This window comes from Cydia fagiglandana, chromosome 5, assembly GCF_963556715.1.
Source record: "Cydia fagiglandana chromosome 5, ilCydFagi1.1, whole genome shotgun sequence".
NCBI lineage: Eukaryota > Metazoa > Arthropoda > Insecta > Lepidoptera > Tortricidae > Cydia > Cydia fagiglandana.
This window is the reverse complement of record NC_085936.1, coordinates 8,203,609-8,229,730: the sequence shown is the minus strand read 5'-3', so window position 1 is coordinate 8,229,730 and position 26,122 is coordinate 8,203,609. Positions and strand designations below refer to the sequence as shown.

Here is a 26,122-nt window from a genome sequence, read left to right as displayed (position 1 = left end):
CTCATCCACATGGAATCCAGTCATTAGTAAATGCAAGCGGAAACGAATATCGACAGTCGATAAATCGAATATCGTTAGTGTTGTGTGTCGACAGAGTGACATCCCTAGTGCGCAAAACGTTCAAACTGATAAACAAGACCAAGTGCGGGTAGTTCGAAAAACTCGCGCGGCTAGAAGATGTTGATGTCAACTTGAGCCAGTCTTCTCCGAGACCACGGGGACAACGCCGTCCTCGAAACGTCGGAGGTAAATCTTAAAACTTAAATACGCGATTAAGTCCCGTTGTGCAGTTTGATACTGTATACTATAGTTAACGTTTTAATTTGTAAGTACTAAATATGTATATATATGTAATAAAATAATTATGTACCGTTTCGTGGTTGATTAAAATTTCTCGGTAACTCTTAAACACTCGTTTTTGCCAAAAAAGACTTGTAAGTATGTCTGATTAGGTATCATAAAGCCAGACTAATATTCCTTACTAATCCATAATGTTAAATACGGTTGTGTAGTTCGCGACCCGCATTTGGTCAACTTGAGGTCAAAAGCCTCTGGTTTTAACTAAGTACTGTAAGAGTAAAAACACCAGACACCACTTTATAACAACATTTATTAGGGAATCACAAATATTAGAATATAGTTCTGAAAATAATATGCAAGGACGCTCTCGCGTAAAACCAATCTAAGATGGACGACCACCTCTAGTGATGTGACCTTGCCGGTTACCGTAGTGATGTCAAACACCGATGAAATGACGACCCCACCGTTTAGCTCGGCCATCTTCTGACCCGACCTACGTCCCGTCAGGTCACCGTTATCAAGGCCGCCACTGAAGACTGCCGCAGCCAACGCAGTCGCAGCAAGCTGGGCCTTCACCAGGTGGCGGTAGCCTCCACCAGTTCATTACTGGTTGGCTCCTCCGTTGAGTTGGCTCCTCAACTGGTGGGAGGCTAATGTGGGACACGTCTCATGCATGTGCATAGGTGCCCTCCGATACAGCACATGTAAACAGTACAAACTCTTATTCACGAAACTCTATAACATACATGTGAAAAGCCTCAGTTCCTTAATATAACTAAGGCGTTATAATTCACCCTAGCGCCATCGATAGGCTTTGCATTAGCATACCACAATGTTGTTCAAAATAATCATGATAAGGTTTCGACGATATATTAATGCGCAAATGGCACAGTTAGACCCTTTGATCACAGGTCCGGCTTGATAGCCATAAAATTATACCGTAATAACCATCACAGTCAAAAGGTCTACTTCTGTAAATACATGAGAAAGATGCAGTTATGATTGGACAGAACTCATGAGCACTCTTTAGCAACATTGTTAATAAATTACATAATCACCCTTAATGGCGACGTAATCAAGTAGGTACTTCATGTCACCGCTTTCTAGCATCGTGACTAATGGCATATAACCACAGATTTGATTATTGGACAAAAAGAAAACATTACCGTGTTAAAATACCACATGCAGGCTAGAATATCACTGCCCTTGTAGGGGCAACGACCGTAGAAGTCAGCCCTTCACGATAAGGCTGTCACGGAGCCCATTGCACGCACTCGTTCTACTGGGCATCTTGAACAGGCACTACCTCAACGTCTACTGGATCCGGAACTGCGCCAGCGATCTCTAGAAGGTATTAGTGCAAGCAACCCTTTCAAGGTAACCTTGAGATCATCAGTCTTAAGGTCATTTAAATATCCTTTTGTAAACAGTCTCAAGCCAACCTCTCAAGGTCAACAACAAATAGTACGATATAGATAAAACAGTTATCGGTAGTAGAAATAATGGTCCTCTTAAGGATAATCTCATATCACATACAATGGACCGCCTCTTAAGGCCTACACTGCAGATACCAGGAACAAACTAGCCTCTTAAGGATAGTACTATGTTATAAGCAATGGACCGCCTCTTAAGGCCTACACTGCAGAAACCAGAAACAACTAGCCTCTTAAGGTTAGTATTATGTCATCAGCAATGGACCGCCTCTTAAGGCCTACACTGCAGAAACCAAAAACAACTAGCCTCTTAAGGATAGTATTATGACATCAGCAATGGACCGCCTCTTAAGGCCTACACTGCAGAAACCAAAAACAACTAGCCACTTAAGGATAGTATTATGTCATCAGCAATGGACCGCCTATTAAGGCCTACACTGCAGAAACCAAAAACAACTAGCCTCTTAAGGATAGTTAATACTATGACATAATTGTCATCAGCAATGGACCGCCTCTTAAGGCCTACACTGCAGAAACCAAAAACAACTAGCCTCTTAAGGTTAGTATTATGTCATCAGCAATGGACCGCCTCTTAAGGCCTACACTGCAGAAACCAAAAACAACTAGCCTCTTAAGGTTAGTATTATGTCATCAGCAATGGACCGCCTCTTAAGGCCTACACTGCAGAAACCAAAAACAACTAGCCTCTTAAGGTTAGTATTATGTCATCAGCAATGGACCGCCTCTTAAGGCCTACACTGCAGAAACCAAAAACAACTAGCCTCTTAAGGATAGTTAATACTATGACATAATTGTCATCAGCAATGGACCGCCTCTTAAGGCCTACACTGCAGAAACCAAAAACAACTAGCCTCTTAAGGTTAGTATTATGTCATCAGCAATGGACCGCCTCTTAAGGCCTACACTGCAGAAACCAAAAACAACTAGCCTCTTAAGGTTAGTATTATGTCATCAGCAATGGACCGCCTCTTAAGGCCTACACTGCAGAAACCAAAAACAACTAGCCTCTTAAGGTTAGTATTATGTCATCAGCAATGGACCGCCTCTTAAGGCCTACACTGCAGAAACCAAAAACAACTAGCCTCTTAAGGATAGTTAATACTATGACTTAATTGTCATCAGCAATGGACCGCCTCTTAAGGCCTACACTGCAGAAACCAAAAACAACTAGCCTCTTAAGGTTAGTATTATGTCATCAGCAATGGACCGCCTCTTAAGGCCTACACTGCAGAAACCAAAAACAACTAGCCTCTTAAGGTTAGTATTATGTCATCAGCAATGGACCGCCTCTTAAGGCCTACACTGCAGAAACCAAAAACAATTAGCCTCTTAAGGATAGTGACAAGCAACAGACCGCTCCTTAAAGCCTTTGTTGCTATTACCGGCGCCAGGAACTAGCCTCTTAAGGATAGTATCCCTTGCCATGACGAAGTAACAGCCCTTCTTAAAGAGCACACAATAATTTAAGCTCTATAGCAGACATTGAAGCAACCGGTAGAATTATGAACCAGCCTTTCGATTAAAATGGCTAACAGTGAGGTGGCATAAAATAACATATCGCAAGCATTACCACGGTTACTACAATATTTAATCAAGCGCAAATGTGTTTATTTTCTAGGTTTAGCCGGCAACCTGTTAACAAAACACATTAGTATGACAACAGTAACCCAGATCTAAATCTGGAATAAAACAAAATCACAACTCGGTTCCTAATCCGAGAGTAAGTAATATAAATAATAACTCAGTTCTCCGAGTATTCAATAAAAGTATAACTCAGTCTTAGTCTGAAAATATAGTCAGTTTTTTTATCTGAAAACGGTACCTGAAATAACAGCACTTGCCTTCATTAGTCGGCAAACCCGTTAACAAAACACATTAGTATGACAACAGTAACCCAGTTCTAAATCTGGAATAAAACAAAATCACAACTCGGTTCCTAATCCGAGAGTAAGTAATATAAATAATATAATAACTCAGTTCTTAATCCGAGTGTCTAATAAAATTATATCTCAGTTCTTAATCTGAGAATATACTCGTCGTCAGTTCTTAATCTGAAAACGGTACCTGAAATAACAGCATTTGGCGTGAACATGGAAAATATAAAATAATAAGCAGTTGCTACTATGCAACCAATGTAAATGATCATGTGCAACTTGGCGTGCCTCTTCCGTGCCCCTAAATAAAGGCAACACTCTTACTATACCACGGTTGAACTACAGTAGAGCCTGAACAGAAGTTCACGTTATCGAGGTTCCTCTGTTACCCAGGTTCGTCTTACCGAGGTTTCACAAATTTGTATTTTCAACCATCATGAAAGTGTATATTGATAATGATCAATCAGCCGAATCAATGGCACATATGCTTAAACCATAAAGCTTTCAATCCCAAGACACAAGGTTGATTTTCTTCAGCTGTATATGTGCATTTTATGTGTAGGTAACTCATCACATCATCTTATACCTGCACAAAACTAAATAATTTTGTTAAATGCCATGCAAGCACACATTTAAAAGTAAATGAGTTCATAACATAATAAACCACAATTTATGCAGTTTGCAAAACAATGAAATAGATACTTAGTGAACCCACAAAATTTGTGAAACATTATTATTATTATTATTTTTAACTTCTGATTTATGAAACCCAGAAGCAATAAAAGTGTACTGTTTTATAATGCAAACAGTACCATAACACACTACAAGTTCAGACGAAAACCATTAATAACTTCAAACAGTAACTCATGATGACATGATATCCTTCGGTCAATGTTCAGCAGCAGTGAACGGGTTAAAATAGTTACTTAGAAAGCTTTAACCAAGCTATTTACCTTCGTTTAGTATTCATCCATTTAACATTTAACTGACCGGTACGTTTAGAGTCCAGTAGCAATTGTATGTAAAAGACATGTACATCATGTAGACTGTCAAAGTCTATATTGACTCCTGAAAGAATTCACCTTGCTTACCATTAGCAGCAACCTGCTTTACCAATCATATTCAGCTCAGTAAATAAATATCTAGTTCAATATGTCCATCTCTTTCATAAGATTTAAACCTTGAAAACTCCTGTAATCATACTTCACCGGTGCAAATATTATAAAGTTATGATCAAAACTTCACCAGCAATCAAGTTTTGTTATAAGGAAATGCATCTGAAAAATACTGCTAGAACACAAATGATTATCTTTGTCAATAACTCAAACACTTGACAATGTAATGCCAATAAAATTTTCATTAGTTTGGTAAGTCTGTTTAAATATATGTCTTTGGTACATTTTATAACATGACATTTTGTGAAAAATATTTGCAATGCAAACATAAACCAACATCCCTATGAACAAAACAATCACAACACAACATACTATAAGTTGTATGGAACGGTTGGATAAACATTTTATTCATAATTAATAAGATAATATGTACAGACAGACAGAAATTATCCTTGTTACTTTCCTTGCCATTTTTACTGAGATACTATAGCAGTATGTCTCCAACTTAATATGAATTGCAAGGATGTATGAGGTTATATGAGATATGGAACATCTTTTTTTAAATATTCAGCCTGAGTAGGCTCCGGAAACATGGAGTGACTAAACCTGTCACAGACAATACTAACCAGCTACAAATAGATGTCAATAATTCCTTTTGCTTATTCACAAAGTGCATTTTACCAACCCAGTCCATGTAACACATACTAACCATTAGTATCCATGTAAAACATGAACAATAATTTTATTTCTAAATAAATACCTCATTTTCCATGACATCAGAGATTAGTCACTTATCAACATTTTCTGCATATAATGAATTACTTGAACATAATATAACTGGCATCCATAACCAACTAACTTTGAAATATTATCCATGTCGATTTGGGTTCATTATAGAGGTCTGAGCTCTAATGCCTTCAACGGTATGGTAATTCACTTCAAGAATCATTGCTGTCAAATTTCTGGAAATTACACAACTCAAAAACATACTAACAAAGCATTATTTCAGTTGCAATAAGCATGTTTTACACACACACATATGTGAAACAACAATTCACTTTCCTTACCGGTTTGTGGTTTTGAAAACTTGGAATCTATTTTAATTTGACTGTAAAGGGAAAGTATTAAGTAGCGCTCATTGTTAATTGTGAAAGCATAACATCACCATACACATAGTATCAATCAAGGTAAATTTATATTACCAAAATTGTTTTGTATGACTTTTACTTGAATGTACTTCTCACCGCACACAACCATTAGAAAATGATCATAGCATTGTGTTAATATGTCATGTGTATATAATCACATTATGTTATGTATCTGAAAGCACATGAATCACAAAAATAACACAACATATAAGAGAGGCAGTGAATATTTACCACTTTGGCCCCGGAGCATTCTTAGGTGTTGGATCAACGACTGCTTACCTGAGTCAACTTTAATTCTTACTTTGTAATCCCAAGGATTTATTTTGTTATACATTACACCATACTGTCAGTTTATGTCTTGTAAACTTCTGCTGTGAATATTGTAATCTCCATCATCATCATCTTGGAGTCAGCTGTATTACACTGTCTATATGTATTTTTTTTAGCCAGACATGTTCATTGATGATGGACAGTAAACTGAAATAGATATCTGAAAGTAAACACAACAAAAGGCAAAGGCGTACGTCGTACGTACGTAAGTACGTCGGCAGCCGACAGTGGTTTAGGAGGTTAGTTAGGTTATCCTTGTAGGTCTTGGACGGTAAGACCTTGTATATTTTAATCCCTAACTGATGAGTGGTGTTGATGCGTTTACTCATTACAATCAGTTTCATTATTTTATATAACGATAACGTTCAATAACAATGAAACAAGAAAGGACTACGCCCGGTTAATTTTGTATTGCCAATTTACGACAAAATATATCGTAGTAGGCGAAAAGGTCACATCGCACTTCTGAAGCTGTAAGAGTAAAAACACCAGACACCACTTTATAACAACATTTATTAGGGAATCACAAATATTAGAATATAGTTCTGAAAATAATATGCAAGGACGCTCTCGCGTAAAACCAATCTAAGATGGACGACCACCTCTAGTGATGTGACCTTGCCGGTTACCGTAGTGATGTCAAACACCGATGAAATGACGACCCCACCGTTTAGTACTTAGCATGTAGATTAACTTAATCTATTAGAGCTAAATACCTAGTGATACTGATAGTATATATATAATGTAAATAGAACCCAATACGAATTTGTAATTCAAATTGTTATAGTTACGTTTGCACAGCAGCATAGAGTAATAAAGTAAAGAGAGAGTGGACACTCCATACTATGGAGTGTAGAAGTAAAGGAGAGCTATCTTTTATGATAAGACGGTTGTAAAAGTGTCCAGCTGTCAGTATAAAGAATAGTTCGAAATCTCTCCGGTGGCGCTAGTAGGTAGCACCGGGAACTAACATGAATTTAGACCTTATTGACTGAGTGAAGTACGCTGTCAGTTTTTTGAAATTTTATTAAAAATTTTCATAAAGTGATTTATTTAATTTAGGATTTCCTTGTGCAGTAAAACTAGCCGCCCCTGTCTCAGTACGCATCATATAGACTGCCACCTCTGTTATCTAGCCACCTCGGGCCTGGGCTTACCAGGCCTTAAGCCCCACATTCACACTCCTACCTTGTAGGCCGCCTCGTAGTCCGCCTCGTTGGGTAGGATTGTGTATGGGGGTTGCGGACTACGAGCCGTCCTACAAACGGCTAAACGGTAGGACGACTCGTAGTCCGCAACCCCCATACACAATCCTACCCAACGACGTGGACTACGAGGCGGCCTACAAGGTAGGAGTGTGAATGTGGGGCTTTAGGGCAAATCCACCGCTATAGGATATATTTTCTATAGTAAAAATGGGAAAAGTTTGCATCGTAAACAGTTGCCAAAGTGGGCGTAAGAGGAAAAAACAGAAAAATGTTACGAAATCCGTATCTTTTTTCCAACCAACGGTAAGTATGTAATTTTCACTACACCTTATAAAACAAAGTCCCCCGCCGCGACTGTCTGTTCGTGGGTTTGAATGTATCTTTGCGATAAACAAACTACTGGACGGTTTCAGTTCGATTTTCATGTATCAATAGAGTGATTCTTGAGGAAGGTTTACGTATATAATTTGTTGACTATAGTTCGTTTTTTTTAGCATTAGAAAGAACTTGCAAGAAGGTAAGCGATTTTGACATGTCTTTTAATAGAAAAACGCTTTTTAAAATTCAAAAACTATTACTGATGAAAGCAGAAGAATATAAATGATCGTAATAGATTCATAATTGTTACATATTTGCCGTAACTTATTTTTAAAATGTGTTTTTCAATTAAAAGACACATCAAGATTGTTTACCTAATTTCTAATGCTAAAAAAAACGAACTATAGTGCGAAGCCGGTCGCTAGTTATTTAATAAAATATTATATTGTGATTTTTATATTTTTCTTATAAAATTCACAATTTCACTTCAACAATTCTTCATTTTTCTATTAATTCTCAGACTCCGGCACGGTTAGAAAGTTGGAAAAAGTCGTTAGGAATTGCATTAAAAGCAAATGATTATATTTGCCATCTTCATTTTAAAGAAGAAAATATAAATATGTACGAAAAGTTAACTATTAAAGGAGAGCTCAAATATATTCCTACACAAAGAAAAACGCTTAAGGAAGAAGCTGTGCCCACGATTGAGCATCAGTTTATTCCCATTCCCGAACATGAACTCCAAGCCAATACTATTCACATAGAGGAATCTTTCGAACCATACCCCAATCAACCTAAGGACGAGCAGCAACAACAAATCAATGCCGAGCAACAGGAATTATCAGAAGATCAAAATGATTCTAATTATTTAATGGATTATGAAATGATACAACAGGACTTTGCGGAACCATTGTTTAGTCAATATCAGGATACTAATGTAACAATAAATCCAATAGAGAATTTTAAAAGTAAGTTTCGGGCATTTTCGTTGTTGCCGCCTTTTTGGCTACATGCAGAAAATCCTAATGGGCTGGAATTTATGCGAATGGATCCAAAAACTCAGAAGATTAAACATCATATACGTTTAAACGATGATCTAACTGTCACTGTAAGTGTTTATTAATGTAACAATAAATTCGGTTGGCATGATTTGAATTTGTAACGAAACATAATTGCTATTTAATTGCAGGTAATTTTTCCCAATAATGAACAATTGCCACTAAAGGAGAAAATTAATTCATATGACAACACCTACGATTACTTAAAATCGGTTGAAAGATGGCCTTTGTGCGTTGGTACTCAGATTGACGACAATAAGTAAGTTTTGGTAGATTGTTAACCAAGGGATGAACGCAGTGAGAGTATAGTCCGAGGCTAAAATGATGCCATTCACCCGAGTTAAACACTCTACTTTTCATTTCGAATACGAGGAACCTAGCCCCAAAGCTTGTACTATGGGTGTAGGCGATAATACAACTGTTTGCAGTCGTCTTATGAATATATATACCATAATGTAACAGTTGTATTTAAAATAAAAGGATAACTCGTAAGCCTAACTTTGATTTTATTTAACATTTTTGTCATTAAAAATATTGTATGTAACGGTACATTAAATAGGTCTTAATTCTCGAACCTATCCTATTAAAACTCGACTTTTATGTGTATTTTAAGAACCCTTATTATGTAGGTACCTGTAGATTAAAGCACTATTTATACATAAACAATGGTACAGGAGAATAATCAAAGATAAAAACGAATTTATCTAATAATTACATCAATTTTCAGATTTTGTAAAGGTGTGATTATTGGTGATGATACTTACGAAAGAAATCAACAGTACCCAAGATGTAAATCTTGTCGAATATTACGAAATCGTTTGCAGAACCGTAATTCCACTTCAACTCTATTACAAAAAATGGCAGAAGCTAAACGGCAAGCTTCAAATCTTGTACATAAATGCAAGCGTCTGAAGAGGACGGTAAGTCTTATGCCGGCTACATACGTAACGATAAATCGTTGCGATAAAACTGTGCAGTCCGACTGTGCAGATAAATCGAACCGTGTGTATGACAAATCGTTACGATAATCGACAATCGGACAATCGGACTGCACAGTTTTATCGCAACGATTTATCGTTACGTATGTAGCCGGCATTAAAGCCGTAACAGACTACCGCACCGCGCCACGACCTTGATGGTGCGGTTAAAATATCTCTTTCACGCTCCAAATTATAGCTACATCCTTAGCCCCCTCCAGACTATGCGCGTGAATCGCGGGCGAAGCCGCGAACGCGAGTGTGGAGTCGATTTCGCAGGTCTGCGTTCTGGACTCCACACTCGCGTTCGCGGCTTCGCATAGTCTGGAGGGGGCTCTTAACGCACGTACGGCGACCACCTTACGACTATCGATACGTGCGCCGCACCGCACTAAAGTCGCGGTATGGTGCGGTAGTCTGTTACGGCTTTTTATCAAAAACATATTAAATAAATAAATATTAGGGGACATCTAAAGGCCCCTGTACACAATGGGCCAGCGCCGGCCAGGCCAAGGGACGCTGCCATGCGGTAGAATGAGATAGCAATATCACTTGCTCCCTCTAACGCATAAATGCGTCCCCCAGACTGGCCCACGCTGGCCCATTGTGTACTGGCCTTTACACAGGTCAACCTAGCCCCAAACTAAGCAAAAGTTGTACTATGGGTACTAGGCGACGCTATAATATACTGTATTTGTATAATTGAAGACGTAAAATAATACAAAAAGAAACTTGAGCAAGAAGTTTGCCCCAGATCGCCGTCAACGGGCAAGGTGCCCAGAAGGCTGGCCGTATTTCCCCGCTGTATAGCGATGCTAATACGCTGGGCGAAATAGTGGCCAGCCCTCTGGTCAACAGAAGCCTCTATTAAGTGCGAGCAGGGGTTTTCAGGCAGGTCTGTGTTGGGACAGGTTATAGACCAGACGTTCTTGGCCTCGGAGCAGTGCGCGGCCTCCATAGATCCAATAGAAGGACCTAGTATTTTCCCTATAAGGCTTTGAGCACCATGCACCGAGGACAAGAACGCAGGTAAGGATACACAAGAAATTTTGCGGATGCCCAGGCCCCCAAACCTAATGGGTAGGCTAGCCTGGGTCCAAGACCTTTCGTCAAAAGAGATGTTAAAGATGGATGTGAGTGTTTCAACGACCAATGTATCTAATTTTGAGACCAAATTGGGGTGTTTCCAAAGATGGGTTCCGCGAAGAATATACGTGAATTTTGGAACGAAAAGACAATGCTTAATGATGGAATAGGCTGAATGTAGATTAATTTTGGCCAGGCGGTGTGATGTCGCTGTAAAATTTTGAATTTTTGAGTCAACGAAATTTTCAAAGGATTGGTCTAGGACGGGGCAGCCAAGGAGGTGAAGCGATTCTTTGTTTACAATTTTGATGCCAGGGGCGAGTTGTCTAAAAAGGTTGATTGTATTGTCCTTGTCCGGGGACAGGAATCTGTAATAAAAAGTTCGCACTTTGAAAAATTTAGTGAGAGGCCAATTTCTTTCAGGTCTATGTTAATTTTTTTTAAATCCTCGAGGACGGAAGTCGCTTCGCCGCCGAGGGTCCCGTCATCTAAATAACATATGTTCAATTTAGAATTTAGTTCCTTAATTAAAGGATGTATAGCGAGGCTAAAAATTGCCGGGCCGAGCGGGTCGCCTTGTTGACAGCCTACAGAGGATGCCAGAACGTTACTATTATATAATCATTTTGTAGGCGAATTATAGCATTGCCAAAGGAATTTATAAATCAATAATTTTCATTGATTGTCCGGATTTATTTCGTAGGACTTTCGGCTCATCAAAACTAATATTATTAATCTTATAAAAACAGGTGTTTGGTCACGAAATTTCGGTCGCCATGGCTCACTATCAACCCTATTGCGAGGAATTGAAGGATTCAACTGCAACACAAAAATTTATTGATCTTGTATTCAATTTGATACAAGCTATGTCTTCGCGTATACCAAGAGATGCCGCTCCCGCTCCATATCCACATCATCCTTGAGGTCCGCAGTAACAATATGCCCTAGGTACTTGAAACTCTGTACTCTGTCTAAGAGAGCTCCGTTAAGCATGACAGGTGGCACATATTTTTTTTTTGGATACAGTTCCTACCTAGTCCATATACTTAATGTACCCATCAATATATTTCTGCCTGGTGTTTTTGGGTTTAATTCTTTTGAAATGAGGCGTAACTTTGGGCTGTGGACGTTTTTTATCGCTTACCTTCTTTCTAATGCTAAAAAAACGAACATAGCCATACAAATATTAGTACTATTATAAATGCAAAAGTGTGTCTGTTACCTCTTCACGCTTAAACCGCTGAACCAATTTAGATAAAATTATGGAGATAGTTTGAGACCCGAGGTCCTATATTTTTTATTGAATAATAATTTTGACTTGTTTTCAGAGATTTTTCTCCGTCATGAGATATTCGTGTGGAGGAAACGATCACCCTGATCCCAAAATGTTTGCACAAGTTTACCGATTGGCGTCTTGTTTTTCCCTAATACGCCCTCCGAAAGGTTGTAACGTTTCCGGCAAAGATTTGCTGAAGAACTTACTAGGAGCAAAGGATATGGTAACTGGTTCAAACGAGGCTAAGCAAGCATGGCTGGAAAGCCTCGACCATATACTAGATAATGGTGAACCATTGATTGATGGTTATGAAGACCATGACTACAACGAGGCTGTCACCAGTGACGCGGTGCAGTCTTACATTGCTGGGTACATCGTCCGCAAATTGCGAAAAATCGTAAAATGCAATAATTGTTTGAAACTCATACAAATGAGTCCTAATGAGGGAACACTGTTAGTGAGAAACGACGTAATCGATAAAATGGATTTATACGGCGGGTTAATTTATGCTAGTGACGATCTATTCAATCTGACCAAAATGATAGAGAAATGTATGTTAAGAGTAATAAGCAAAGCTTTAACCAATATGGAGACGATCAGTGAAATTACGCAAGAATGACTAAAAGGCGCATTGATAAAAGTTGGACGTGTCGACCATTTCAAACATATATTTAAAAAATGTTATCGATATGTACGTAGTTATGCGAGCCCACTTTCTGGCAAAATATAAAAATAAACGTTACGCCGCAGCCAAAACCAAAACTAAAATGAATAGAAAAAATGCCAAGTTATTGTCTTAATTACTAATAGTTCGCCCCGAACTAAGAACTCGCATTCGCTGAAAACTACCGCGCAGCGCGCACACTCAGGTTTTGATTTCCAACTCAATCTCACTAGTGATACTTAGGTAAGTAATACTTTATATACGAGATTACCGCCATGTGGGATGTTGACTCGACGATCATTGTTGCGATAGTCGTCTCAGCGGACGGTCTCATAGCGAAGAGTCTCGACCAACACCTAGAGACTGGATCAAGGGTCAGATGCAGGCAAATTGTGACAAAACATTCGCTGATGTTAACAAGAAATAACTCAAAATGTAGTCAATATGATGGGTGCTGAGAAAGGGGCGGCTACAGGGCCTGGGGCCTAGGGCGGCAAAGACTGCAAATCCGCCACTACATTATACATATATAAAAATGTGTTCGGGTGTTTTTTTTTTGTTTTGTAAGTGTTTTTATATTTTACTTTTATATTAATATTAAAAACGAAAAACAAAAAAGAGCCTTTTATTTCTCGCCGGTAAAACAAACACAATATTATAAACTTAAATTTACATTAGGTTTAGTATTACAATAATATTTAATATTCCTCAAATCAATGTTCTATTATGCTTGGTTATGTAATAAGTAGTAAGTAATTATATTTTTTTCTTGTAATTTATTCTGCAACAACCCCTCCTGTGAGGGTGAAGGCCTCCTCCAGTGATGCTGGTCATCACAATTTCTGTTCTCTATCTTTTTCAACTTACATATGTATATCAATATTAATTTATATATTGGTATTAAATACCTACAAATACAAATAATAAAAAGCTAATAAATACTCTTATCGGGATTCGAACCCGGTACCTCCTGCTTCATAAGCGGGGTCACTACCGACAAGGCTAAAAGACCGTCAAAAATTGGTTCGCGATGCACAGTGGCGCCGCGGCGCGGCCTATTTAATGTTTTTGAGGGACACTTTTTAATACATGAAGATTGTTTTCCTCATCTCTACCTTCCATACTCCATACATCAGTTCTCTTACCAAAACGCAAGTTATATCGTAGTCGACATCTAACTATAAGTAGTGGAACCGTGGAATTATCAGTACCTCTACTTGATACCAGATGTCACAAATGTCGCTACTGACGAAAAATTTAGGTACTACTAAAACAATTTACAACTAATATTATAAGCAAAATGAGTTGAAAATAGCTTTACCGGATTAACTGGTTATAATATTAGCATTAGCGTTTTCGATCGCCGCGACATCTATTGTCAACTTGCAGTACTTATAAATTCCGCTACTTGGCGCTAGATGTCGACTACGAAATAACTCGCGTTTTAGCAGGCGTGTCTCACTCCGCGATTTCGTCGCTTTGCTACAGGTAGCTAAAAGTGCATCCGTTCGGCCCCAATTTTGGGATATGCCATAAGCCGCGCGTGGCGCTGTCGCCACCTAGCGGCCATATCTGTGCTGATCGTAACAGACGCGTTTTGTTAGAGAGTGAGTCTTCTGTACTGTTACCAAAATTTATTTTAGGGTGGCTATACTAAAGATTTTAAGGCGAGAAAAGAAAAAAATACAACCACTGTAATTACAACGTTTATTCTCTTATAAAAAAAAGACAAGGAAAGTTATTACTAGGGCCTTAAGGGCCTTGCAAACACTGCAGTTATCTTAGACTAGCTCTTAATTTTATCTAAGTTGAGACTACACTAGGGACGAGAGAGCGAATGTGGGTTAGCGGCTAAAATATTATGGTTGAACACTTTTACTCGAAAATTTACAATTTAACTAGAATATTGTTGGGCGCCGTAGAAGTAAGTTAAAGATTGGAAGTAGCTGACCTGGTCCGCAGAGTTTAGGGTACCAACAACACCGCCACGTCGTCAACCTCTCGGTACAGGCCAAGGCAGCACCCGCCGATCACCAGTCAACGCTGTTCACCGGGCACACAAGTAGGTAGAACCCGCGCCAGGCGGATTTACAGGTAAAATTGTAGACCTCGCTGTGGAAAAATGGCCCGCAAAGGGTGCTCTGCAACATATGTCGACACAAGCGAGGTCTATAAAACACGGCCACAAAGGCCCTTAAATTTGGGGCTGCATGTGCCCCACTTTTTCGCCTGGGTCAAAAGGGAGATTTCTCCCGATTGGGTTAGAAATCGCCTGAAAAGGCTTGTTCTTTGCGGAACAACTCCAAAGAAAATGTCCGACCTTCATTTTGGCAGGATATGACAGACCAAATGACAGAGTTGCCACAGCCCGAACTGGATTCGTGCGATCCTAGGTGATTTTGAAAAGAAACATTACCTTTCTTCTTTACCTTATTTGGACTAATATTAAATAGAAAGAAAAAACAATATTTGAAGACAATTTTAATTTACAAACCCCTTTCGATTAAAAAAAAACCAAAAATGTAGGAAGACACCGAAATTATTTTTAATCTAGCAACCCGGACCATGTTGTTATTGACTGAGCTCGCTAGATGGCGTTAAGAGTATCAACCAAATATAGGTCACATACTAAACAGTATTGGAAAAAATGAAGAATTAAAATTTTGTTGTTACAGTACCTAGTACTATTATTTATTCTGTGGTTTTAGTAAGAACACTGATGTAGGTATAGGGTTACTCTTTCTTTACTTATAGGTATTACTCTATGATAGCAGGTAGATTATAGCGGCGCGGCGGCGGGGCGCTGTTAGTGCCGTGCGATTTAACCGCCACTCGTCACAGAGTTTCCGTTAATCACGGTAAATGTTGCCAAATTGCGCGTGTTTACAAATAGGTGCCATTTGTAAACGCCTCCGTAAAGTTTGACATATAACTCATTTGTCAATTCATTCGTATCATATCATACTAGTATATCGTTAGGTTAGCCAGCATCAAACAAATAGTGGCGGGTAAAATGGCCAAATATATCGAGATAATTATGTATATGTATCTTGTATATCCTTGTCTATGGTATCGTCGGGTGACAAGCAAAAGTCACTAACTAACACCATTGAAATTATTGGACAATAAACCGTGTCACAAGTGTAATAAAGTGCATTGTTACCCTAATTTTTTGCTAGTACTTAGTGACTTTAGCTTGTCACCCGACGGTATACTTTACGTACGGTGTTACGATATACATAATTGGCCAATGTCACTAGATATTTATTTGATGCTCACTGTACCTAGGCAGGTTATATTTTATACATTTTGTGCAAAATCAAGTAAGGTTTCTTACCTGTTAAGTGAAAGGTTACATACAGGAAACCAATTTAGTATTTAATTAAATAAACTATAACAAAAAGGAGAATCAATTTCCTCCCAAAAGTAATATGTACCTACCTGATGTTACATAGTCTTTAGTTTCACCTTCGTGTTAGAAAATGTATCACCTATTAGCAAAATGGTCGATGGTCGTGTAACAGCGATCAATTTATGTAGGTACATTAACATTATAGATCTTAACTAATGGCAAGAGGGTTCAACTCCACGTAGTTATTATTGGACATGGCGGCAAAAGTTTGTTCTCAGGGGACTTCATTGTTGAGCAGCGGTACTAGCGCTAGGGACGTAATTTCTATTAGCCATTTCGAGTTTTGCCCACCTTAAATCCGGCCGGGCGACCCATTTGGCTTACTTGTAGAGAGTGAGCACCCTGCTTGTGTCTGATTTAATCGTTAGGGAATGGATTTTAATAACTACGCGGATAGGAATATCTCTGCGGGATACTTCACCATACTTCACCTTTTGTAATTGAGGAAAAATACAATTTCTTTACTGAAAGTTGGCAACTCACCAACTTCTAAATACTTAAGTTTCTTTGCATTTTACTTTTTAAGGCTTGAATTTTTTTACACTACCTGTATTTTGGTACAATTAATCTCTCGGTAAAAAGTATAGGAATTCTTATTTCTATAATATTTTAGAAATTTGAATACTCCTCCTGATAACTATTACATTTCTAGATAATTAACTAAATGTATCCAGCGGCATGAAATATTCAGAGATTACAACTGAAAATTATTTGCTATTAGTTGTTTCATAACCAGAGCCCGGAATTCTCGTAGCATTTTTGAACTGTCATAGGGACTTCTCGTTTATCGACTTCCGATTAGTATATCGATAAATACAGAATACAATATGTAAAATATGATTAGAAGTAAACAACATGCAGTCTTATCGCGAATTAGCGATCTCTTCGAGATAACCTTTGGATACCAACTTTTAGAAAATTATAAATAGAAATTAATAAAATAATCTTCTCTGCGTGGAAATTTTCAACGTAGTTACACGTAATGTGATAATTATCGCACTAGTGCCATAATTATGTAGTGTAGGTAATGTATGTATATATGTTATATATGTAATATAGGTATATTAAATGCTCTAGACTAGAGTCATATTTGTTTCTTTTTTAACATATTTTATTTATTTCGAGAATTGATAGCCGAGCGTTAGCTCTTAATGGGAGAAGGTAGTGTTTGTTTAGGGTTGTTAGAACACCTGCTCTTATTTGCTTGCAAATATCGTTATGCTGTTATTTTCTATCATGCATTTATGAAACGTTAACATCTTAGTAAGTAAAGTCTTAGCTATTAGATACAAATTTAATAAGTGCAGTGTCGTGCAGAAGCTCTAGAATGTTGTCAGTGTTTATGGAAATTGTTCATGTTCGTGAATATGTTATTAATAGTATTTCGGATATAATACGAAGAATGTTACTACCAAATAGAAAAATAGAAGCGCTGGTCTCGCGGTAAGAGCGTGCGACTTGCGATCCGGAGGTCGTGGGTTTAAACCCCGGCTCGTAAAAATGAGTTTTCGGAACTTATGAACGAAATATTATTTGATTTGAAATGACGGGCGACAGAGAGGTGTGGAAGAGAAAGACATGCTGCGCCGACCCCAAGTGAATGGGACAAGGCCAAGAGAATTATGATGACGATTATTTAATATTTACCAGTCGCTTTTCGGTGAAAGAAAACATCGCGAGGAAAGCGGCCTAATCCCAAGTTGTCAAGCGGACCCCACGCTCCCAGGAGCCGTGGCAAAATGCCGGGACAACGCAAGGAAGATGATGATGATGTTACTACCAAACAGTATAACCAACAATTTAGGCGCGTTGTACGGTTTATCCCAACTGCGTTATCTTTTGACGTGCCATGCTCCTTGCAGGTTTGAATCACTCAGATGCAAAGGAGTGGAGGTTACAAGTTGAAGATTTTATCTCTCTGCCCATTCTTTATGTAAATAAGTGTCATTGTCTCATACTCGTAGTCATAGTAGCTCAAGAACAGGAGACCTGTTCAGAATCATCCAGAAACTTTATCCTTGTTGTGAAACGAACGGGTATGATCAATGGACCTGGGTTCGAATCCTGGAAAGGGCATTTATTTGTGTGATGACACAGATATTTCCTGAATCATGGTTGTTTTCTATGTATTTATATATTATATGTATCGTTGTCTGTGTACCCACAACACAAGCCTTCTTGAGCTTACTGTGGGACTTGGTCAATCTGTGTAAGAATGTCCTATAATATTTATTTACATATTTATATCCAATGTGAAATATAATTTGTTGCAGTTCCTGGCCCTCTTATCGCGCAACGCGGTGGCTAACACAAGCCTCCACTACCGGCAGATGACGCTGTTCGCGCCCACCAACGAGGCCTTCCAGCGGTACAACGGAGAGATGGACGACAATCTAGTGCTATACCACATCTGTAAGTATTTAGATAAATATATATTAATTTATTGATTATAACCAAAATATTACTTTGCTAATCCGCGCAAAAGATAACGTGCTAGTCAATCAGTGCTAACCCCTTATACTTACTTGCGTATTTTTTACATGAAATTAATGTTCCCACCCTCCCACCGCAAAAATAAATACGCAAATAAATATAACAAACCACCACCAAAAGAATAATACAAAGCAAAGTAACGCCTCATTCTATTCAATATTTAATTTATTGACCCAAAAAAAACCAACTTAGTAATAATAGCATAGGTACCTTCAGATCCACAGCGCAAGCTCCTCAGGTTTCGTCAAAATAAAGTGTACATTTTTACATATGTCATCCGCAACACGCATCGTCAAATTTAAAAGGAATTGGTCATTACAAATCACATAATAATAAGCCAAAAATCTGTAGCCTAATCCAGTAAGTACCCGGCACAAACGTCCCCAAAATACCATTAACTCTACAAATAAAAATCAATTGTATAAATAAATGTTTTTTTTATTTTATTTTGGTTGCGTAATTGTGTACATGTTACGCTGGGCAATACAGTGAGAATCAATACAATTTTACCCAGTGGGTGTAATCTAATAAAATATTACATAGTAATTTAGAGTATGCGAAGCTTGGGCAGTGAGGCAATCATAATGCGTAGTCCTAGGCCTGCTCCAACTGAGACCTGGCTTATTGCTCCAGATGTGTGTTTAAGCTGATTTCCATGCACGGTTGTGTAGGTACCTACATTAGTCTCCCCCGATTATTTCGCCCGATTTGGCACAGGTTGCCAAATAGCATTGGATAATTACAGCTTGCCTGTTGATAAAAGCTAATATTGATGTCCTCGCAGATTTATACAGAAGATAACATTGTTAAATTAGTAGCCCGAGTTTAATAGATTAGGCTTTTTTTAACTAATCGATGTCGATTAGTACATAACTATTACTAATTACTTATTCTCTTGGCATACCCCCTTCAGTGAAATCTGTTTCAGATAGGATTTATGAACAGAAACGAATTGGTATACAGGATGGCAAAAAAATAACTGCATTCCCGTTGCCACGGAGGGTTTGGGATTATACTGAGCAACTTTTACTATGGGACCAGCCCCGAAATCGCGGAAAAAAACGCACCCTCCCATAGAAAATGGATCAGCCCACAGAAAACCGTCTTCAGGTTGGTCTGTGGGACCAGCCAAAATGTATGAGACAGCCAAATTTTTTAGTAAAAGTAAAAGTTGCTCAGTAGGTATAATCCCAAAATCTCCCTGGCAACGGGAATGCAGTTATTTTTTAGCCATCCTGTATACCAATTCGTTTCTGTTCATAAATCCTATCTGAAGCAAATTTCACTGAAGGGGGTATGCCAAGAGAACATGTTATAAATACTTAATAGTAGAAAGTATTCCCCGATTCTGGCCCCGCCTCTCAGTGGTCCCCGATCCTGACCCCAAGGCCGAGCCACCGCCCCTGCTGAACCTAAAAAAAAAAAAAAAAAAAAAAAAAAAAAAAAAAAAAAAAAAAAAAAAAAAAAAAATTAGCCCCCATTTGAATTGATTGCGCTAGGTCTCAGCAGTGCCCGGCGCCTCCTTCAGGGACTTACGAAATACGCTAATTAAACAATACACCTTGTTCACCACGGTAACAATAGGCTTATCGACCCTTTTCTATTGTTCGATCTCGACTCGGGCGCGCTATTGTGTTACCGAGCATACTACCTGCCTGGACCCTTTCCTTAACCCACCGACGTCTCCATTCATGCCTTCTTTATGTGTGTATACTGTAGGTGTTTGTGATAGGTATTTTGCAATAGGTATTAGCGACAGCTATTTGCAATAGGTATTAGCGATAGGTACTTATTTGTGATGCATAGGTACTCTAACTATCAACTCTAATAACCCGCATTATCTTATTACCTCTTGGAGCTATTTCGATTTATAAGGAATACAGTTCTAACCTTCTTCTGACGTAGAATTTACACTAGTAATCCTTTGGCAGCCTAAACTAACCTTAACCTTTTACCAAACCTAACTTATTCTTCGAAAACCTAACCTAAACCTAACTTGACCAAACCTAACTAAAATCAACCTAACTCATTTCAAACTAACCTGCTTTCACCTAGTCTTCCGATATAAAGTAAACTCGTAGTTACTTGCTTCTTTCTATTATTTAAAAAAATAACGAGGCGTGTGAGGCATTTCTTGTGCACTTGTGTTCATTGTTATAATAGCTTAATTGTTTTATTGATAGACGTCTATTATATTTTATACTGACAATGGATTTATTGTTTCCTATACCTATTCTTTTATAATTTGGGTTTGAGTAAAGAGAACGTCTGTTTAGATGAACTTGTTGATACATGTTACTTTGTGTGATTTAAAAAAAAGAACGAGACATGTCAACTGGTTTCAACATGATTTAGTCTAATACATCAACATTTCTTGTGCGTTGCTATTCATTGTTATAACAGCATAATTGCTTTATTAATAGACGTCTATTATATTTTATGCTGACAATGGATTTATTGTTTCCTATACCTATTGTTTTATAATTTGGGTTTGAGTAAAGAGAACGTCTGTTTAGATGAACTTGTTGAGACATGTTACCTTGTGTGATTAAAAAAAAGGAACGAGACGTGTCAACTGGTTTCAACATGATTTAGTCTAATACGTCAACATTTCTTGTGCGTTGCTATTCATTGTTATAACAGCATAATTGCTTTATTGGTAGACATCTATTATATTTTATACCGACAATGGATTTATTGTTTCCTCTTATGCTTTTGAATTTGGGTTTTAGTAAAGAGAGCGTATGTATTAGATAAACTTGTTGAGACATGATTTTAACGGTACTGTACCCTGGTCATAGTGACACAGTATAAAAGCCGAAGAGAAATGAGTTTGAGTAAGTATTACCGTCGTGGCAGTCCACTGTATCAGAGCTCCTTGTATCTATTGCAGTATATAGAAATATAGTGTTAATTCAACAGTGAAGTGTTTAAGTGTTTATAGAAAGACCCAACAATGGATGTAAGTATGTCTTTTATTACCGTAACTTACTTTGTTTTGTTTTCACTTGTGTTCTTTGTGTTTTAATTATCAAGATTGTAGACAGTGTGTAAATTATTGTTTTATATTGTTTCAGTTCACTGAAAATACTTTCAAGAACTATTACTACCCGGATAATAATAAAGACGAATCAAGCGATGAAGAGGGTACGCTTGGTTTCAAAGTTAAACAAGCCATCGCAAAGAAACGTTCAGGAAACAATATCGATAGTTTCTTTGAACGACCTAAAAAGCAACCCAAAATTGTGAAACGGTCTTCGAATGTGAGCAAAAGTTCACCAGACGGTGTTGCAAACTTATCATCCGGACAAGACGACGGGGCGTATGCATCACATTTGATTAAAATCGAGATATATGATATGCAAACAATTAAAAACGTCCCACCCATGGAACACTGGAAGCATGCGGACTTCAGATTGAAATATTTTGCGTTGGAAGAAGATTTGGAGCTACAAAATACGCGAAATATTATTTATAACATAACAAAGCAATTAGCTTCTAAGGACAGTAGTGTGAAATATTTTATAGATAATAAGAAACAGTGATAGTTATAATTATTAATGATAGTAGTAGCTTAATGATTGTGTTAACGTATTTCTCATTTTTTACCTCTCCTTAAGTACATTTTCCATGTAACAGATTATTTTTATTGTATCACATTACAACAAGTATTAATTTAAACTTCTCACTTGTAAAGGTCACAGTCCCCACTCTTAGAAATCTTATACGTGTAGTCAATCAACTATTTAAATGAAAGAAAGCACTGTATGATTTCTCATTTCATAATGGACTCTTTGAGCTGTGATGTCTACGATCTTGAACTTATCAGACTCTGTGAAGAAATAGAAGAAAATGAAGATCTATGCGAGGCTGCCCGTCTTGTGAGCCAACTTCACCGAGAGGCGTAAGTAAAAATATTCCTGTTCATACATGTTTATAACTCTTAACCGGTACCTGTTTAACAAAGGATGGGTCCCTGACTTGTTGTGACCTGAACTTATTGTTAGGATAAACGTGGGGTGGGAGAGGACTGGTTATATAAGCGGGGTATCTCGAGTTCATATCATTCAGTGTTTTGGTGCCGTGCTTGTATTGTGATATCCTTTTCCATAATGGTGTTTACTTATTATCATATTGGTCTCACCTTGCCTCGTGATAAGATTGAGGAATTAAGTAAAGAATTTATTGTATCATATTTTCATAGAAATATAAGAATGTGGTACATTTCAAACAAATTACCTCACTCGTTACTGGAAGATTCTGATATTATACCGTATTATACACCATGTGATGGGCATATAAAAAATTCCAAGGGGAATACTGAGTCATCAGATGTGATTGATGGAGTTTTGATGATGCAAGCCTATTGTCAGCAGTGTCGAAAAGACTTACGTTAGTATATACAACCAACCATTTTAGTAATTATTTTTATTTTATCTCACATTAAGATATTTATGTTTATTTTGTATTGTTATAGATCTTCTCAAATAGGACGGGGAGTAAAAAGGACAGCTGCAGTTTTGGAGACTGAAGAATTCTTATTGAAGAAAAACCGTCCAGCAGCTGCTGAACCTGTCGCATCAACATCATCCGAACCAGTTCCCGATGTCATTGTGAGTACAAATAATAATCATGAAATTGAATGTTCTGTGTGTAATAAGTTTGTCTCTAAAAGATATTTTAAAAATCATTTAAATAGTAATCTTCACAAAAATAATGTTTTAAGGGCTGACATTGAATGGGTTAATGTTCAGTTAATTGAAAATGCTTTTAAGAATAGGGTGGCCACTTACAGAATACTATTAAATGAAAATGTTCACCAACCATTTACTCCCGAATCTATTTTACTAGGAAATAAAGATAAAATCTTTGCATTATTGGATCGTTCCCTCACTGATCACCATGCTTTAAAAGTAAACTTTATTTTAAATGCGGATTTTACTCAAGAGAGCAAACAAGTTAATAATACATTTGATTTCCAATTATGTAACAATGTAGTTGATGTTAGCAGCGACAAAGATGAGATTTTCGAGTCAGTTGTTAAAGATATATTAACAAAATTATTTAACTTTGAGAGAAAAGATAGTGGATGGAGTTTAGTAAAATTTAACTATCTAGATGTCAATGTAAACAAATTTAATCCATTGCGTGGTTCTTCCTATATCGAATTACCACGTGATATTCAGAACAGAAAAGCAGTTATTAATGTAAAAAATAGTGATCATGAATGTTTTAGATGGGCTGTATTGTCAGGCTTGTATCCACCTACAAGTCATCGTTCAAACACTACGAAATCGTATATAGCGCATAAAAATAAATTAAATTTTGGAAATTTAACTTTCCCACTTAAAGTTGGAGATATTCAGAAATTCGAAAAAATGAATGATATAAGTATAAACGTTTTTGGTCTTGAATACAATTCGAAAAGTAAAATACATGACGTAGTAGGCCCATTACACTTAACAAAGTGCAAAAAAGCTACCCACTTGAACTTATTGTACATATCCAAAGACAGTAAGGGACATTATTGCTATATCAAAAATTTATCTAGGTTAGTATCTAAACAATTATCAAATACACAGCATGCCGCACATATTTGTGATGGTTGTTTGTCGAACTTTACAACTCGCGACAATTTAATGAATCATCAAAGAAACGATTGTTTCCATGTTTGTACACATTTACCTTCAGAACAGGATAAAAAGAAAAACTGGTTCAATGAAAACGTTTCCTCCAATATACTTACTTTCGATAATTATGAACGTAAATTAAGGGTACCTTTTGTTATTTATGCTGATTTCGAGGCCTTTCTAAACCCGATTCAAACAGGTAAAATTAATCCTACTACATCCTCAACAACAAATGTACAAAAACATGAGGTATATAGTTTTGGATACTACATTAAATGTTCTTATAATGATAAATTGTCAGTGTACAGAACATATAAAGGTAAAAATTGCACCCAGGAATTTATGAAGTATATGGAACAAGACTTAAAGGCCATTTGTAGGAGAAATACTTTTGTAAAAACTCCATTGCCTTTATCTAATGCAAATAATGTGCATATTTCTCAGAGTAGTACATGCTATATTTGTGATAAAAATTTAAACGAGGATTCAGTCATTTCCTATAATTACCATACTGGTATTTATGAAGGAGTGGCACATAAATTTTGTTCTGAAAAATACAGGGCACCTAATTTTGTACCTGTATTTTTCCATAATTTGTGTAACTATGATAGTCATTTTATAGTACATGGGCTTGGTTTGGTGGAAGGCGACATTGAATTGATTCCAGAGAACAAAGAGAAATACATTTCATTTTCTAAGAGCTTGCAAATAAATAATCGCACAGTTAAATTGAGATTTGTTGATTCACTTAAATTTATGTCCAGTAGTCTTGACAAATTGGCAAAAAACTTGTTGCCTGAACAATTTCATGAATTAAAATTGAATTTTTCATGCGAGGAGGATTTTAAACGCTTATTACGAAAGGGTGTATATCCCTATGAACACATGTCATCATACGATTCTTTAAACTTGACAGCTCTTCCCTCTAAAGATGATTTCTTTAGTTCCTTGTCTGATAGTCACATCTCAGAGGAGGATTATGATCACGCAAAAGATGTTTGGTCTCATTTTCAATGCAAAAATATGGGTGATTATTCTGATTTATATTTAAAAACTGATGTTTTATTACTAACTGATATATTTGAAAATTTTAGAAACCTTTGTCTTAAGACGTATGGATTAGACCCCGCTCATTATTATACTGCTCCGGGATTAAGTTGGGATGCAATGTTAAGAACTACAAAAATAAAACTAGAACTCCTAACTGATATCGATAAAATAGCTTTTATAGCGAAAAATATTCGAGGTGGCATATCACAATGTAGTAATAGATATGCGAAGGCTAATAATATTTTTTTGACAGATTATAATCAAAATATCCCATCGTCATTTCTTATGTACTTTGATGCAAATAACCTTTACGGGTGGGCTATGTCTCAATGTCTTCCTACCGGTAAATTTGAATGGGTAAATACAGATACTGACTTTAATATATCTGATGACGCTGATCATGGTTTAATTTTAGAAGTTGATCTCGAATACCCTAACGAGTTGCATGACTCTCATTCAGATTTGCCATTCTGTCCTGAAAACGTTTGTTTGGGTAATTCCAAAGAAAAAAAATTAATTCCTAATTTAAATAAAAAAACGAATTATGTCATTCACTATAGAAATCTAAAACAGTGTTTAAAAAATGGTTTGAAATTGAGTAAAATCCATCGCATTCTTAAATTTCAGCAGTCTATGTGGTTAAAAAGTTACATAGATTTGAACACCCACATGCGATCACAGGCATCATCCGATTTTGAAAAAGATTTCTTTAAACTAATGAATAATTCA

General features: G+C 37.1%; 2 protein-coding genes across 2 annotated transcripts in view; both read left to right on the top strand.

Moving 5' to 3' along the window:
• LOC134664382 (fasciclin-1) overlaps window positions 1–26,122 on the top strand; it is a 118,697-nt gene that overhangs the window by 61,335 nt on the left and 31,240 nt on the right. Inside the window, exon 2 of the mRNA XM_063520970.1 lies at window positions 18,494–18,632. Within this exon, the coding sequence (XP_063377040.1) occupies window positions 18,494–18,632 (139 nt within the window). The remainder of the gene's footprint in view (window positions 1–18,493; window positions 18,633–26,122) is intronic.
• Window positions 7,593–10,783, top strand: LOC134664678 (uncharacterized). Its single transcript, XM_063521424.1, has 5 exons — window positions 7,593–7,732; window positions 8,268–8,855; window positions 8,937–9,064; window positions 9,533–9,679; window positions 10,678–10,783. Exons 1-5 carry the CDS (start codon window positions 7,637–7,639, stop codon window positions 10,781–10,783), a joined length of 1,065 nt encoding a protein of 354 aa, XP_063377494.1. The 5' UTR covers window positions 7,593–7,636.